This window comes from Equus caballus, chromosome X (assembly GCF_041296265.1).
Source record: "Equus caballus isolate H_3958 breed thoroughbred chromosome X, TB-T2T, whole genome shotgun sequence".
NCBI lineage: Eukaryota > Metazoa > Chordata > Mammalia > Perissodactyla > Equidae > Equus > Equus caballus.
Window position 1 is genome coordinate 122,944,255 of NC_091715.1, and position 17,317 is coordinate 122,961,571.

Sequence of the window (17,317 nt, forward strand, 5' to 3'; positions counted from 1 at the left end):
TATTTTTGTTGTTTTCTATTATTTTTCGATTCTCTATTGTATTTATTTCTGTTCTAGTTTTTATTATTTCCTTTCTTCTGTTAGCTTTGGGTTTAGTTTGTTCTTGTTTTTTCTTTTTGTTGCAGTGTAAAGTTAAGTTGTTTGTTTGACATCTTTCTTCTTTTTTCAATGTAGACATTTATCACTACAAAATTCCCTGTTAGTACTGTTTTTGCTCTATCATAAATTCCAGTGTGTTGTTTTTTCACCTTCATTTGTCTCAAGATACTTTTTGATTTTCTTTTTGATTTCTTGTTTGACCTGTTGGTTGTTCAGGAGTGTGTTCATCTTAGTCTGTTCAGGCTCCTATAAAATACCATAGACTGGATGGACTATATACAACAGGAATTTGTTTTTCACAATTCTAGAGGCTGAGTGCTCAAATATCAAAGCACCAGCAGATTCAATGTGTGCTGAGGATCTGCTCCCTGGTTCATATATGGCTGTCTTCTCACTGTCTTCTCACATGGCAGAAGGAGTAAGGGAGGTCTCTGGGGTCTGTTTTAAAAGGGTGCTAATCTCATCAGTGAGGGTTCCCCACTTTGTGACATGATCGCTTCCCAAAGCCCTCACCTCCAAATACCATCATATTGGGGATCAGGTTTTAACACACAATTTTGGTAATACATAAACATTAATCTATAGCAGTTTTGTTTAATTTCATCATATTTGTGAGTTTTCCAATTTTCCTCCTGATTTCTAGTTTTATACCACTGTGGTCAAAAAAGATACTTTATATAATTAAATCTTAATTTCGTTAAGACTTCTTTTGTGGCCTAACATATGATCTATCCTGAAGAATGTTTCATGTGTGCTTCAGAAGAGTGTGTATTCTGCTGTTGTTGGATACTATATTATATATATGTCTGTTAGGTCCATTTGATCTATAGTTTTGTTCAAGTCTTCTGTTTGCTTAATGGTTTTCTGTCTGGATGTTTCATCCATTGCTTACAGTGGAGCAATAAAGTCTCCTGCTATTCTCATATTGCTCTCTATATCTCCCTTTAGGTTTTGGTATTTTCACTTTATATAATTAGGTGCTCTCAAGTTATGTGTGTGTATGTATGAGTATATTTATTTATAAATAATTAATATTCATATATATAGAATATGTAAATAATTGTTTTATATTCATGATGAACTGACCCTTTCATTGTCATATAATGACTTTCTTTGTCTCTTGTGAGAGTTTTTGACTTAAAGTTTATTTTGACTGACATATGTTTAGCCTCGCCTGCTCTCTTTTGGTTACCATTTCCATGGAATAGCTTTTTCTATCTCTTTGCTTTTAGTCTATTGTATCTTGAAAGCTAAAGTGAGTCTCCTGTAGACATGATATGATTGGATTTTGCTTTTCTTTCCACTTTGCCACTTTTGATTGGGGAATTAATCCATTTATATTTGAAGTAATTTTTGATAGAAAGGGACATTCTGCTGCCATTTTGTTTATTGTTTTCTGTATATTTTATATTTCTTTTGTCCTTTTTTTCTTGTTTGCTGTACTATTTTGTGATTTGGTGATTAAAAGCCCTGCACAGCAGAAATGGGAAGTTATTTTTCAATGGGTATAAAGTCAAAGCATTAGAAGATGAATAAGTTCTATTGATCTGCTGCACAACATAGTGGCTATAGTTTACAATATGGCATTGTGCACTTAAAAATTTGGTAAGAAGGTATATTTCATGCTAAGTATTCTCACTATGCATACACACACACACAAGCAAAAAGAGGACACAATAAATCATTTGGAGGTGACAGATATGTTTATTACCTTGATTGTGGTAATGATATCACAGGTATATGCATGTGTTCAAACTCATAAAATTTATGTGGAACAACAAAAGACCCTGAATAGCCAAAGCAATTCTGAGAAAAGAGAACAAAGCTGGAAGTATCAATCTCCCTGATTTCAAAATATACTACAAAGTTACAGTAATCAAAACAGCATGATACTGGCACAAAAACAGACACACAGATCAATGGAACAGAAATGAGAGCCCAGAAATAACCCCATATGTCTATGGATAGTTAATTTTTGACAAGAAAGCCAAGAACAAATAATGGAGAAAGGAAAGCCTCTTCAATGAAAGGTGCTGGGGAAACTGGACAGTGGCATGCAAAAGAATGAAAATAGACCATTATCTTAAACTATACACAAAAATTAACTCAAAATAGATTAAAGATTTGAACATAAGACCTGAAACCATAAAATTTCTAGAAGAAAGCAAAGGGAATGCTTTGACATTGGTCAGCAGCATATTTTCAAATAACGTGTCTGACTAGGCAAGGCAAACAAAAGAAAAAATAAACAAATGGGACAATATCAAACTAAAAAGCTTCTGCACATCAAGGAAACCATCAACAAAATGAAAAGACAACCTAACAACTGGGAGAAGATATTTACAAAGCATATATCTGATAAGGGGTTAATATCCAAAATATATAAAGAACTCATACATCTCAACAAGAAAAAAGCTAACAACTCCATTAAAAATGGGGGAAAGGTATTAGCAGACATTTTTCAAAGAAGGGCCAACAAACATGAAAAGAAGTTTAACATCACTAATTATTAGGTAAATGCTTTCAAAACTACAACAAGATATCTCCTCTTGCTCCCCAGAATGGCTATAATTAACAAGAAAAGAAATAACAGGTGTTGTAGAAGATGTGGATAGAATGGAGTTCTCATACACCACTGGTGGGAGTGCCAACTGGTGCAGCCACTACAGCAAACAGTATGGAGATTACTCAAAAAAATTAAGAATATAACTACCATATATTCATGCTATTCCACTGTTTGGTATTTATTGCAAAGAAGATGAAAACATGAATGCATAAAGGTATATACACCAATATGTTCATTGCAGCATTATTCACAATAGTCAAGACTTGGAATCAGCCTATGTTCCCATCAAGGGAGTAATGAATAAAGAATACGTGGTATATATACACAATGGAATACTACTCAGCCATAAAAAATGATGAAATCTTGCTATTTATGACAACATGGATGGAGCTTGAGGGTATTATGCAAAATGAAATATGTCAGAAAGAGAAAGTCAAATACTGTATGATCTCATTCATAAATAGAAGACGAAGACAACAACAAACAAACACATAGAGACAAATTGCATTGGTGGTTACCAGAGGGGAAGGGGGGAAGGAGAAGGGCAAAAGGGGTCATCAGGCACATGTGTATGGTCATGGATGGTAATTAGTCTTTGGCTGGTGAAGATGATGCAATCTACACAGAAATCATAATATAATGATATACACTGGAAATTTATATAATGTTATAAACCAATGCTACCTCAGTAAATAAATAAAAATTTGCAAAAGTAACGAAAGTCCTGGTCTGAGTCTGAAGGCCCAAGAACGAGGAGTGCCGATGTCCAAATTCTGAAGACAGTAGATGATGGTGTCCCAGAGACATCCATTTTTAGAGAGTGGATTTGCCCTCTCTCTTCTTTTTTGTTCTATTCAGGACCTTCAACAGTTTGAATGATCCCTGCTCCCATTGGTGAGGCTCATCTTCTTTACTCAATCTACCAATTTAAATGCTAATCTCTATTAGAAACTCCCTCAAGGACATACTTAGACATAGTCGTCTATAAAGGATCTGAGTATCTCTTAGCCAAGTCAGGTTGACACATAAAAATTTAACCAACACAATGTTATAGCCTTGAGTCTGAAATCTATAGGACAGGCTAACAGGCTGGAAACTCAGGCAGGTTTTCTATGTTATAGTCTTGAGGTAGAATCCGTTCTTCTCCCAGAAACTTCAGTTTTTGCTCTAAAGGCCTTTAATTGCTTGGATGAGGCTCATCCCCATTATGGGTGTTAATCTCCTTTATTTAAGTCAATTGATTTTAAATGTTAATCACACCTACAAGATAGTTTCATGGTAATGTCTAGACTCATGTTTGACCAAACAACTGGGCACAATAGCTCAGTCAAGTTGACAAATGAAATGAATCATCTAATTAAAAAAGAAGAAAGTTCTCACATGTATATTAACTTTCCAACTTAACACACTGGAAAAAGAAGAGCAAACCAAAGAAAGCAGACAGAATGAAATGGTGAAAAATATTGTAGAAATTATTGAAAGAGAAAGTAGAAAATAGAGAAACCAATGAAACTAAATCCTGTTTTTTAAAAATACTTAAAAAAAGTAGAGAGGATATTATTATTTATCTTATAGAAATAAATAAGGATTATAAATACTGTGAACAATAGTATGCTGTAGAAGAGGTAAACAAAATGTGTTATATCCAAACAATGGAAGAACCTTGAAGACCATATGCTAAATGAATGAAGCCAGACAAAAGGTCACATATTACATGATTCCATTTATATGAAAAAAGCAGAAGAGATAAATCTATAGAGACCAAAAATATATTAGTGGGGTTTACAGCTCAGGAGGACAGTCTGAAGAAAGTGAGAGCTAAAGGGTACAGTTTCGTTTTGAAGTGAAGAAAATGTCCTAACTTGACTTTTGTGATATTTGCACTTATCAGTGAATATACTGAAAATCATGGAAATGTACACTATAAATGGGTGAATGTATTATATGTAAAAGTCATCTCAATAAATCTATAAAACACAGGAAAACAAACATAAGGGAGAATAAAAGAAAGGGTTTTCTAAGCATCTCCGAAACTGTATTATGGGCATTCTCGCTCCAATCTGAATTGGTGTTTTGTGCATAGTTCCTCTGCTTAGCAAAGAGAAGGGTTTTTTCTCATCCTACAAACGGCAGCTTGGCTGAGCATAGAAGCCAGTTTTCTGGGAGAAGCCCACAGGTGGGCTGCTTCACTTGGTTCTAAGTCTAGGCCTTTGCTTCAGATGCACCGACTTATCAAAGCTGTCCATAGGTATGGTTTGCCTTCCTCTGTTTCATGTCTCACTAAGTTAGGAGTACTGGTAGCTCAGAGACCCCACCCATTAAAATCCCTGTGATGCTCTCTGAGGACAATTGTTGCCTTGGCTAGATTGTTACATAGGGGGCTATCATCACTGAAATAGCCTCAGCAGGCCCTGGGCTGCCTGAAAGGGGAAAACATTCATGGATTGAAGATGGGGTGTTCTGGGAGATTGTAAACAGCCTGCTAACTCCACGTGAGTAACAACCTGAGAACATTGGAATCCTGTGGCCTTAAAACTTCCAGAGGTGCCTATTGTCTCACAAAGTGGACAAGTGTTCTTTCTCTATTTTGGTGAAGTTCAGAAGAGCATGTAGCAGAGATGTTTAACTCATACTTGTTAGATAATCCAGCTGTGATTTTTGACAATGGATCAGGACTCTGCAAAGCAGGTATATCTGGAGAGCTTGGACCCCGTCAAGTCATCAGTCCTGTCGTGGGGCATCCTAAACTCAACACGCTTTTATCAGAAGCCAATCAGAAAAAGTATTTTGTGGGGGAAAAAGCCCTGTACAAGTACGAGACCTTGCATTTGCACTACCCCATTGAGCGTGGACTGGTAACAGAATGGGATGACATGGAGAAACTCTGGAAGTACCTTTTTGAGTGGGAGCTTAGAGTAAAACCTTGTCAACAACCTGTGCTCATGATCGAGCCCTCCTTGAACCCAAGGGAAACTCGAGAGAAGATGGCAGAAATGATGTTTGAGACTTTCAACGTGCCTGCCTTCTACCTGTCCAACCATGCTGTGGCAGCACTCTATGCCTCTGCCTCTGTCACGGGCCTAGTGGTGGACAGTGGGGACGGGGTCACTTGCACTGTCCCCATCTTTGAGGGTTACTCCCTGCCTCATGCTGTCACCAAGCTCTATGTGGCAGGAAAGGACATCACAGAGCACCTCACCCGGGTCCTCCTCGCTAGTGGGAGTACCTTCCCTTGCATACTCAACAAGGCCTTAGTGAATGACATCAAAGAGAAGCTGTGCTATGTAGCTTTGGAGCCAGAAAAAAAGCCATGTAAGAAGCCAGACGAGGTCCTGACAGAATACAAACTTCCAGATGGGAATGTCATCCAAATTGGGGACCAGTTGTACAAGGTACCTGAGATTCTTTTCGCGCCTGACCAGCTGGGCATCCACAATCCAGGAATCTCAAAAATGGTCTCCAGCAGCATAATGAAGTGTGACATCGACATCCAGAAGAATCTTTTTGCAGAAATTGTGCTGTCTGGGGGCACTACTCTCTTTCCTGGGTTTGAGGAAAGACTTATGAAAGAACTAGAACAATTGGCTTCCAGAGGAACTCCCCTCAAGATCACAGCTTCTCCTGATAGGTGTTTCTCTGCATGGATAGGCGCATCCATTGTGACCTCTCTGAGCAGTTTCAAGCAGATGTGGATCACTTCTGCAGATTTCATGGAATTTGGGACATATGTCGTTCAGAGAAGATGCTTTTAAAGAATCCAGAGCACAAGGGACAGCTTGAAGTGAGAGATCACAGGAACACTGGTGGAAGGTGATATCTTCCCTTGACTTTAGCATGTTGGTCAATAAAAGTGATACGACATTTTGGGTTTCACTTTATTTTTGGTGACACCAGAGTAATTTCTGATCCAGGTAGTGAACCTTTTTAAGTGGTTCTACTCCACCCTTCCTGTCCCATGGACCTCTTTAGTTGTTTTTTTCTTGAGAAATCCTTGGGTTATGTGTTGAGGCTGTGTCCACTTGCAGGGTTTGTAGTAAGAGCAGGTGCTTGAGCCTCATGCCCAGAAGCTTGACTCAGTGCGACCCCTGGAATCTTCATTTTAATAAAGTGTCTTAGATATTTTTGATATATCTAGTACTAAGGAGAGACCCAATCACCATGGAAAATGCAGAGAGGGGGAGGGAATTAAGTAGAAGAAGGAATGCTACCCTGCTATTAGGGTTCAATATGCTTTTTTATTATTATTATAAGCACTTGGAAATAAGTATAGAAGGTTATATACCATGTGGTGTACACAGGTTTTTGGAGAAGAATGTAATGAACGGTAACACAGGTCAAAAGAAGAGTGTGGGGGGGTGGCAAATCAAAAAGAAAGGGCTATACTAGAAGAAATCAGTCTGGGCGAAATGAAACCATTCATCTTAAAAAACAAGAGTTTTATTTTGCACGTATCTTCCTAACTCCACATTCAGGGATGCCATGTTGATAGCTTGAATACAGCCATGAAAATTATGAAACTTGATAAATTACTATAAATCAAGTCTTTTATTTTTGTATTTGTTTGAGAGATCTGGTTTAATAACACACTTCTGTTTACAGATAACTTAGCAAAACCATAATGGAAATAGAAGATAGTGGAATGATGCCTTCAAAGAGCTAGGAAAACATTACTGTCAATCTATAATGATATACCTAGGAAAACCATTCCAAGAAAGATGATAAAATAAAGATACTTTCTGACAATGCCTGAAAGTGTTTACTGTCAATAGGCCATCACTAAGGGAAATTTTATAGAATTAATCAAGGGCATATAGAAATAATCCAAGAGTAAGATATATATGGTGTAAAAGAAATAATGGACATTAAAAATGGTAAAAATAGAGGAAAATTTACTAACTGTACAAATTTATAGGACTAACATAATAAAAAGAATAAATATTCTGTAATAGAAAAGAATCATGGAAACTAGTTGGAGTTAAAAATCTTTGAATATACTTGCATTTCTCAGAAAGAGAAATATTGATTAAATTTATAATATATATTGAAACTGAATAAATTCTGACAGTAAAAACTTTTAAAAATACAAAAGTATTAAATAACCATTGCAATTGAAAATATAACAAGACATTTCTATAAAACCAATGTATTAAAGAAGAAATTGCAATGTAAGTTATAAGCTAATTAAAAGTGAATGGCAGTAAAATATTAAATATTAAGAGATGGGCTGCAGCCATGCTGGAGTTGGTAAGAAATGTATCCTCTTACCTGCTTATACAAATAAAAATAAAGGCTGAATATCAAAGAGCTAAATGTTCAATTTGTGAAGTAGAAAAAGCAAATGGCATAAACTCAAAAATTTAGAAGGAATTAAAAGTAAGAAATCAGAAATCAGTGATCTATAAAACAAGGATGAAATAAAGAGAATGAACAAAGACTCAATTCTTTATAAAGACAAAATAAATACATCTACCAATGGAATTATTGATTAAAATTTACAATAAAGAATTTTAAAATTGTGAAGAATATAAAGTGGCCATAAATGCTGATGAAGCAGAAATTAAACAATGGCCATATTGTAAATAACTTTACACTTAATCCAAAAAATATAAATTTACATAAACTATGTCTTAAAAGTAGATGCCCCTGGGGCTGGCTTGGTGGCATAGTGGTTAATTTCATGTGCTCTGCTTCAGTGGTCCAATGTTCTCCAGTTCGGATTCCAGGTGTGGACCTATGCACCGCTTATCAAGCCAAGCCATGCTGTGGCAGGCATCCCACATATAAAATAAAGAAAGATGGGCACAGATATTAGCTCAGTGACAATCTTCCTCGAGCAAAAAGAGGAAGATTGGCAACAGACGTTAGCTCAGGGCCAATCTTCCTCACCAAAGAAAAACAAATTATTTAAAAATCTTGACATAAAAGAAACATTGGGGGCCAGCCCGGTGGCGCAGCAGTTAAGTGCACACATTCTACTTCTCAGCGGCCCGGGGTTTGCCGGTTCAGATCCCAGGTGCGCACATGGCACCACTTGGCACACCATGCTAAAGAGGAGGACTGGCAGTAGTTAGCTCAGGGTTAATCTTCCTCAAAAAAAAAAAAAAAACCAGAAACATCATCTAGATATTTGTCCAAGTAAGTTCTATGAGTCATTCAAAAATTCCATTTTGGGGGGCTGTCCCAGTGGTGTAGTGGTTAAGTTTACATGCTCTGCTTTGGCAGGCTGAGGTTTGCAGGTTCAGATCCCGGGCATGTACCTAACACCGCTTGTCAAGCCATGCTGTGGCAGCATCCCACATAAAAAAAATAGAGGAAGATTGGCACAGCTGTTAGCTCAGTGACAATCTTCGTCAAGCAAAAAGAGGAAGTGCGGTAACAGATGTTAGCTCAGGGCCAATCTTCCTAACACAAAAAAAAAAATCAATTTTTTAGTAATATAGAAAAAAACCCTCTAATTCATTTTATGAGTACAATGTAGCTTTTAAATCATACCAAATCATAAGCAATATATGAAAGAAAAATTCACATCAATCTCAATCATAAACATAGATCCAAATTGCATAAGCAAAATAATATATCCAATTGATCAATACAGGAAAAAGCTCATTTTTCCAAGATCTGGTTTACTCCAGAAACGCAAAGTTGGTATACCCTTTGTAAATCTGTGGATGAGATTTACTACATCGCAATAGATGGCAAAATTAGAGCATTTGAACATTAAACATCCATTCATGATAAAATATATCTAAAAGAAATGAGATATTATTATCATAAAATGAGTAATATTTTCCACAATACTACATCAAATCTCTTGCCAAAGTGTGAAATATAAGTTATGTTTAAACAAAAGAATCAAGGATTTCCATTTTGACCAATTTTATTTAGCATCATAATAAGGGTACTGGGTAGTTAAAGAAGACAGTAAAAGCAAAAGATATAATGATCAGAAAAGAATAAATGAAATAGTCATTTTCAGAGATGATAGGAAATTCTTCAGAAAATCTAAAAGTATTTATAAAAATATTAGAATTGATATGATTTATAATTTTAAGATATAAAATAAATATACCAAAGTCAATTGTATTTCTAACTGTAGCACCAAAGAGTTAAATTAAATTTAGAAACATATTATTTACAATAGCAGTAAAGAATTTAAGATTATTAGAAATAAATATATGTACAAGACTCTTTATGAAGAAATTTTTTTAAAATTTTTGCAAATCGTTAAGGAAGACCCAAAGAAATGGAGAAACTGACCATGCTCATCAACAGAAACATTTTAAATTGTAAAGTTGACATTTTTTCGTAGAATGATTTATAGATTCAATGAATTTCAATAATAATCCCAACAAAGTTGTAAGACATAATGAACTTATTCTAACATTTATACATAAGATCAAAGGGCCAAGAACATGCAAGACAGTACAGAAATAGATCCAGGCTGGGGGACTTGATATAGACGTTAAGGGTTATTGCAATAAGATTGTGAGGTAATGATTGAAGGATAAACAAATAGATAAATATGATAGTAAAGTGAAACCAGAAGCAAATACAGACATACTTAGAAACCTGACAGTACTGAATTTCAGATGAGGCATAGTTTGGTAAATAGTTAACTTTATGGAAAAACAATAAATAAAAATAGGTATATCACAGCAGACACAGAAAGAGAGACAGAGAGCAGTGGGGAGGGGAAGGAGGAAGAGTCGGGGAGAAAGAGGGAGTGAAGGAAAGAGAGAGGGAAATTATAGAAGAATCAAGGACTCAATGGAAAAGGCAATGTTTACAATATTAGATGATAATATAGACGGATGTCTTTTTAATTTAGGATTGATGTCACAGGTTTCTAAACAAGACACAAAAGTAAAAATAAAAACAGATTAAGCCACTCAGATTCCCCACTCGCACTAGCTTCAGTACTGAGGCACCCATGCCCCAAGCAGCTGGCAATGTTGGACTCTGACAATTCCCAACTTAGTTTCCCCTCCCAACAGTTGCTATTGGTTGAAAAAGTACACTTTGCCCAAGGTCACACCCTCTGCCAGGAAGCACATATCCAATTATTAATTGATAGAACAGTACAAACACATGACCTTCCTTGTCCCAGTTGAGACATCTCTTCAGGGTCATCCAAGCTGCAGAGCACCGGATGGGATTGACTGAGGTCTTTTTGTGAATACATCACAATCCAACTTCTTCCTCTTCTCAATCCTGCTTCCTTCTCTCTCCACAGGTTTTGAGCTTTAGAGTGGTCCCCAATTAAATTCCTGCAAATAAATCCTCTCAGAGTTTGCTTTCTGGAGAATCTGACCTACGAGAGTTAATGTTAAGATTTGCCCAAGAAAGCATATTAGATATTAGATCTGTATCATCTGCCCACCAGATGGTAACAAAAAGACTGCAGTGTTGTTAGATAGGACACTGGTCATCCTAGCACATGTTATCCATGCCAATTGTTAAAACTTTCACTGGTGGTAGCTTGCAGAAGGGAATACATTGACTGAGGTAATGTATTCATAGTTTATAAGTACTGAAAAATAGTAATTATAAGGACAATGGAGTTGGCTGTCTGTGGTTTGGGGCAATTGACATTGTAAAGAAAGACACTATAAGATGGAGGATGATTAATCAGCAATTTAAGCTAAGTGTGAAAATCACGAGTGCTCCTTGTACTTTCATCTCCTGCAGCCAAAGAGCAGGAAATGCTGTGGCCCAGGCCCAGAATTAATCAGAAATGTAGCAGAAATCCAGAGAAAGTTGAATTTTCAACTCCAGCAGATGTTTTATATGAAGATTAGAACACATAATGGGAACTGAGATATGAATGGAGAGAATTATGTTAATGCACTCAAAAATTTGAAAAAATTTGAAACCCCAGATTCCTCAGGTAACAGGGATACCCAGAGATCTGGTGTTATCTTAGCTCCCTTGTTAGAGTAAGAGTGCATGGGGGCCAAGTGATAATTGGAATCATGGACCAAGTATAGCTCATAATGGATCCACTGTGTCCAACAACAAATCCAATAGTCTTTTCCCCAGTCCCAAAATGTATAAATTGGAATGGACACTCTGAGTTCTTGGCAGAATGTTAATTGTGTTTTTGGTTTACTGTGTAAGAGATATTAAGGTAAGAAAAGGCACATAAAAGCTTCTGAAGATGCCTCCTACCAGCTATGTTAATGAGGTTTCCCCAAGAATCAGATGCCAAGACTAGATTAATTATGCAAGTGTCATTTTAAATGTCTGTTAGAGAAAAGGGTGAGGGAGCTGGGGAAGAATGAAAGGGCTGTCAGACCACAATATAAACCTAAATTCAAGTGAAGGAGAGAGAAGGAAAGTTGCATGGAAACATCTTAGTCTATCTGCATTCTAAGGAAATTTCAGCAAAGCTCTTGGGGAGTCGTCAAGTCAAAGTTGGCCTATAAAAGAGTTCCATGTGTGCCCAGAACAGGGCTGCCTCGGTATCCCTACTATACTGTGTCATTGGTCAGGGAGAAGACTATGGGAAGTGTCGCCTTGGCATAAATGTAATCAATCTCAGAATGCAGCAGCTAGAGTCCTTGGTCAATTATTCTCCCTACAGTTGGAGGTCTTTTAGGCACATTCTTCTGGCCTCTACACCAAACAAGGTAATCAACCAGAGGTAATAGTGCATCTGATGTGGAAGGATAGCAGAGATTTGTGCTATCCTTGAAGACCTAAGGGATTCTGGGATGATGGTATTAATTTTATTTACCATCCAACCTACATAAAAGTTAGACTAATCCTATAGGGTAACAGTGGACTACTGCAAATTCAAACAAGTGTATCCCAATTATACCTGCTGTGCTAGGTGTGGTATCTTTTCTAGAACAAATTAATGTGGTCCCAAGTGTATGGTTTGCAGTCATCAATCTGATGAATGTGTTTTATTTTATTTCTATCAGAAAGAAGCATTAGAAGTAGCTCTAATTCACTAGGAATGGTCAAGAGTATAAATTTATATGAATTCTTCCACCATATGTAACTAAATAGTCTAAAGAGATCTGGGCCCTCTGTACATCCTAGATAACAGGACATTGATTTACTTTGTTGATACCATCATTAATTGGACTGTATAAATAAGAGACAGCATGTATACTGGAAGCCTTGGTATATATATGAGCTCAATCATGTGGAAGATAAAGCCTAAAACAAACCAGGTACTTGTCTCATCCCTGGAATTTTGGGGGATCCAGGAGTCTACAATATGCTGTAGAACCTCTCCAAATGAAAGGACAAATTATTGGCTCCTGTAACTCACACTACTAAGACAAAAGCCGAAGGTCAGATAGGCCTCTTCAGGGTCTAGAAGCAGTATCTCCAAACTTGGAGATACTGCTCCAACCAATACACTGCATTACACAAAAGGAAGTGAGCTTCTAGTGGGGCCCAGAGCAAGAAAATATTCTGTCACAATTCTAGGCTGCAGTTTACGGGACCCTGTTGTTTGGGCCATATAACTTAGTAGACCCTATGGCATTAGAGTTACTGGTAATGGAAAAAGATAGTGTGGAACTTATGGACAATTCGAAAAGGAAAATCAAAACATAGACCTGCTAGGTTTCTGGATCATAACAATGCAATCTGAAGCACAGAAGTATACAGTATAAACCATTTGAAAAGAGCTCTTGATGAGCTACTTTTTCCTGGTAGGGACAAAGTACCTTATCATGGTATTCAGTTGTGATAACCCATTAATCTGTATAACCATAGTTTGTGCATTTTCTGTATATGTACTACACTTTTAAAAAGTTTAAAAACATAAGCTGTAAACTAAGAGAACTGTACATGATAACTTTTTTAACAAGGTAATTATCTCCAGAAAAACTCCTATGCCTCAGTAAGAAAACTACAAATCACTGAACAGAAAATGGGGCAAAAAACAATAGCAGACATTTCACTGGTTATGAAACAAATACTAATAAATATGAAAATATACAAACTTCATTAGTAATAAAAAATCAGAATTAAAACAATAGTGAGACTTAATTTTGCATATACCTAATTATCAAAATTTTAAAATACAAGTCATACAACATCAAGTGCTATCAAATATATACAGGAAGGGGTGTTCCTTATGCTGTTTATGGGAGTTTGGTACAGTTTTGAAAATAACTGGATATTACCTAACATAGCTAAAATTTTGATATTCTATGACACAGGGATCCCTCACCTGGATATTTTCCCTAGAGAAAATATTGCAAATTTATAACGAGAAAATTCAAGAATTTTCATTAAACATTATTTTAATAAAAAAGGGAATAAATTCAGAATTTCACTAACTAGAAAATGGATAATATAGTTTAATAGATTTATATAACGAAATACTCTGAGCAAAAATAACTCAAGTAAGGCTACACGCATCAACACGAATGTCTTTACTATGAAATCTTGAGCAAAAATAGCCTAGTCACAGGAAAATAAACACACTATAATTTCATTTATATAAATATCAGAACCAGGCAAAATCCAGTGAAGTATTGTTTAGTGTCCCATATATATTCAGCAAAATTAAAAAGGAAAAGCTGAAAAGAGTGAAACAATTTTCTGGATATTGCTTATATATAGGTTGATGGAGTGAGATGGAATCTGCACACAGAGTATTTAAGGGTGTCTTAGTGTGGGGTCCCAAAAAGCAGAACCTAGAAAAGTATGCTTTTTCAAGTAATTTATTGTAGATTTCTTTCAAGAGGAAGGTATTGAAGGAAGCAGGATAGGAGAAAGAAGAAATACTGAAAAAGAATTCTGGTCTCAAAAGGCTAGCTTCAGTATGATCACCAGGAAGCTCTGAAGCAAAAATTGTACCACATATAGTTGGCCCCACCTTGAAACAAATGGGCAGGATTTTTGTTCTTTCATGTTTTTCAGTCATTGATCAAAGTCAGCCTCTTATGGGGGAAGTGGGTGTGGTGTAGCTTCACGGACTAGGAAGTTTTCATTTGGATCAGGCAGAAAAAGGGCAAGTATGAGATGCTATCAACCAAAGTTCACAGAGGATGGGGGAGAGGTGTACCACCCAATAAAGAGAAGCTCCATGGGTGTCAATGGCAACCACTAAAATTCAGTTTTTGTACCACCCAGAACAATTTATTTCTCAAAATAACTTTACTCCATCCAGACATATCTCTCCTTGGGCCTCCCTATTCCCAGAGACACAATATTGAAGTTAGGCCAATTAATAACTCTACAATGGCCTCTAAGTATTCAAGTGAAAGGAAGAGTCACATGTCTGTTGCTTTAAATCAAAAGCTAGAAATGATTAAGCTTAGTGAGGAAGACATGTTGAAAGCTGAGATAGGCTGAAATCTAGGCCTCTTGTACCAGTTAGCCAAGTTGTGAATGCAAAGGAAAAGTTCTTGAAGGAAATTAAAAGTGCGACTCCAGTGAACACACAAATGATAAGAAAGTGAAACAGCTTTATTGCTGATATAGAGAAAATTTTAGTGGTCTAGACAGATGATCAAACCAGCTACAAAATTCCCTTAAGTCAAAGCTGAAACCAGAGCAAGAGTCTCACTCTTTTCAATTCTATGAATACTGAGAGAGGTGAGGAAGCTGCAGGAGAAAACTTTGCAGCCAGCAGAGGTTAGTCTTTGAAGTTTAAGGAAAGAACCCATCTCCATAACATAAAAGTGCAAGGTGTAGAAGCAAGTGCTGATGTAGAAGCTGCAGCATGTTATCCAGAAGATCTAACTAAGATACTTAATGAAGGTGACTACAGTAAACAAAAGATTTTCTATGTAGATGAAACAGCCTTCTATTGGAAGAAGATGCCATCTAGGACATTCAAAGCCAGAGAGAAGTCAATGCCTGGCTTCAAAGCTTCAAGGGATAGTCTGAGTCTCTTGTTAGGGGCTAATACAGCTGATGACTTTAAGTTGAAGCCAATGCTTATTTACCATTCTGAAAATACTAGGACCCTTAAAAACTATGCTAAATCTACTCTGCCTGTGCTCTATAAATGGAACAACAAAGCCTAGACGATAGCACATCTGCTTACAACATGGTTTACTCTTTTAAGTCTACTACCGAGAACTACTGCTCAGAAAGAAAGATTTTTTTCAAAATATTACTGCTCATTGATAATGCGCCTGGTCACCCAAAAGCTCTGATGGAGATGTACAATGAGATTAATGTTGTTTTCATGCCTGCTAACACATCCATTCTGCAGCCCATGGATCAAGGAGTTATTTCAACTCTTGAGTCTTATTATTTAAGAAATACATTTCATAAGGCTATAGCTGCCATAGATAGTGAATCCTCTGATGGATCTGGGCAAATTCCAGATTGAAAACCTTCTGGAAAGGATTCATTATTCTAGACGCTGTTAAGAACATTAGTGATTCATGGGAAGCAGTCAAAATATCAATATTAACAGGAGTTTGAAAAAAGTTGATTCCAAGCCTCATGGATGACTTGGAGTGGTTCAAGACTTCAGTGAAGGAAATTACAATAGAAGTGGTGGAAATAGCAAGAGAAATAGACATGGAGCCTGAAGATGTAACTGAATTGCTGCAACCTCATGATCAAACTTTAATGGATGAGGAGTTGCTTCTTATGGATGAACAAAGAAAGTGGTTTCTTGAGAGGGAATCTACTTCTGTTGAATATGCTGTGAAGATTGGTGAAATAAGAAAGGATTTAAAACGTTACCTAAATTTAGTTGATAAAACAGCAACAGGGTTTGAGAGGACTGACTTCAATTTTGAAAAAAGTTCTACTGTGGGAAAATACTATCAAACGTACTGCACGCTGAAGAGAAATTGATCATCAAAGGAAGAGTCAATTGATGAGCAAACTTCAGTTTTGTCTTTTTTTAATAAATTGCCACAGCCACCCAAAAATTCAGCAACCACCACCCTTAACAGCCAGAAGCCATCAACATCGAGGCAAGACCCTCCACCAGCAAAAAGATTATGACTTGCTGAAAGCTCAGATGATGGTTAGCATTTTTTAGCAATAAATATTTTTAAATTAAGTTATGTACTTGTTTTTTAGACATAATGATATTGCACGCTTAATAGACTACAATATAGTGTAAACATAACTTGCATATGCACTGGGAAAACAAAAAATTCATCTGACTCACTTTATTGTGATATTTGCTCTATCACAGTGGTCTAGAACCAAACCCACAGTACCTTTGAGGTAGGTCCACCTATAATTTACTTTCCTCTTTCTGATTTTCTATATTGCTGCGATTTTTTTTTTTTTGAGGAAGATTAGCCCTGAGCTAACATCTGCTGCCAATCCTCCTCTTTTTGCTGAGGAAGACTGGCCCTGAGCTAACATCTGTGCCCATCTTCCCCTACTTTATATGTAGGATGCCTACCACAGCATGGCTTGCCAAGCGTGGGTCAGTCCGCACCCTGGATCCGAACTGGCAAACCCTGGGCTGCCGAAGCAGAATGTGTGATCTTAACTGCTGGCCCACTGGGCAGGCCCCTATATTGCTGGGATTTTCAATGAATATATATTTATATTATAAAATCAATAAGTGAAATACCATTAATAATTAAATGAATACTTTATTAGAAAATATAGACAAATTGCTTGAAAAGTAATTCAAAAATAAAGAAATTAAAATACAAGTAGACATGAAAACTATTAAATTTTATTAATAAAGGGGTA

At 36.5% G+C, this 17,317-nt stretch overlaps 1 protein-coding gene across 1 annotated transcript; it reads left to right on the forward strand.

Moving 5' to 3' along the window:
* The first annotated feature begins 5,074 nt into the window (after positions 1-5,074).
* ACTRT1 (actin related protein T1) lies at positions 5,075-6,526 on the forward strand. Its single transcript, XM_001500549.5, has one exon. The coding sequence runs from the start codon at positions 5,284-5,286 to the stop codon at positions 6,415-6,417; it is 1,134 nt and encodes a 377-aa protein (XP_001500599.1). The 5' UTR covers positions 5,075-5,283; the 3' UTR covers positions 6,418-6,526.
* The last annotated feature ends 10,791 nt before the right edge of the window (positions 6,527-17,317 follow it).

What these genes read in the sequence shown, in the direction of transcription:
- ACTRT1 (XM_001500549.5), top strand. Translation starts at nt 5,284, where the DNA reads ATGTTTAACTCATACTTGTTAGATAATCCAGCTGTGATTTTTGACAAT.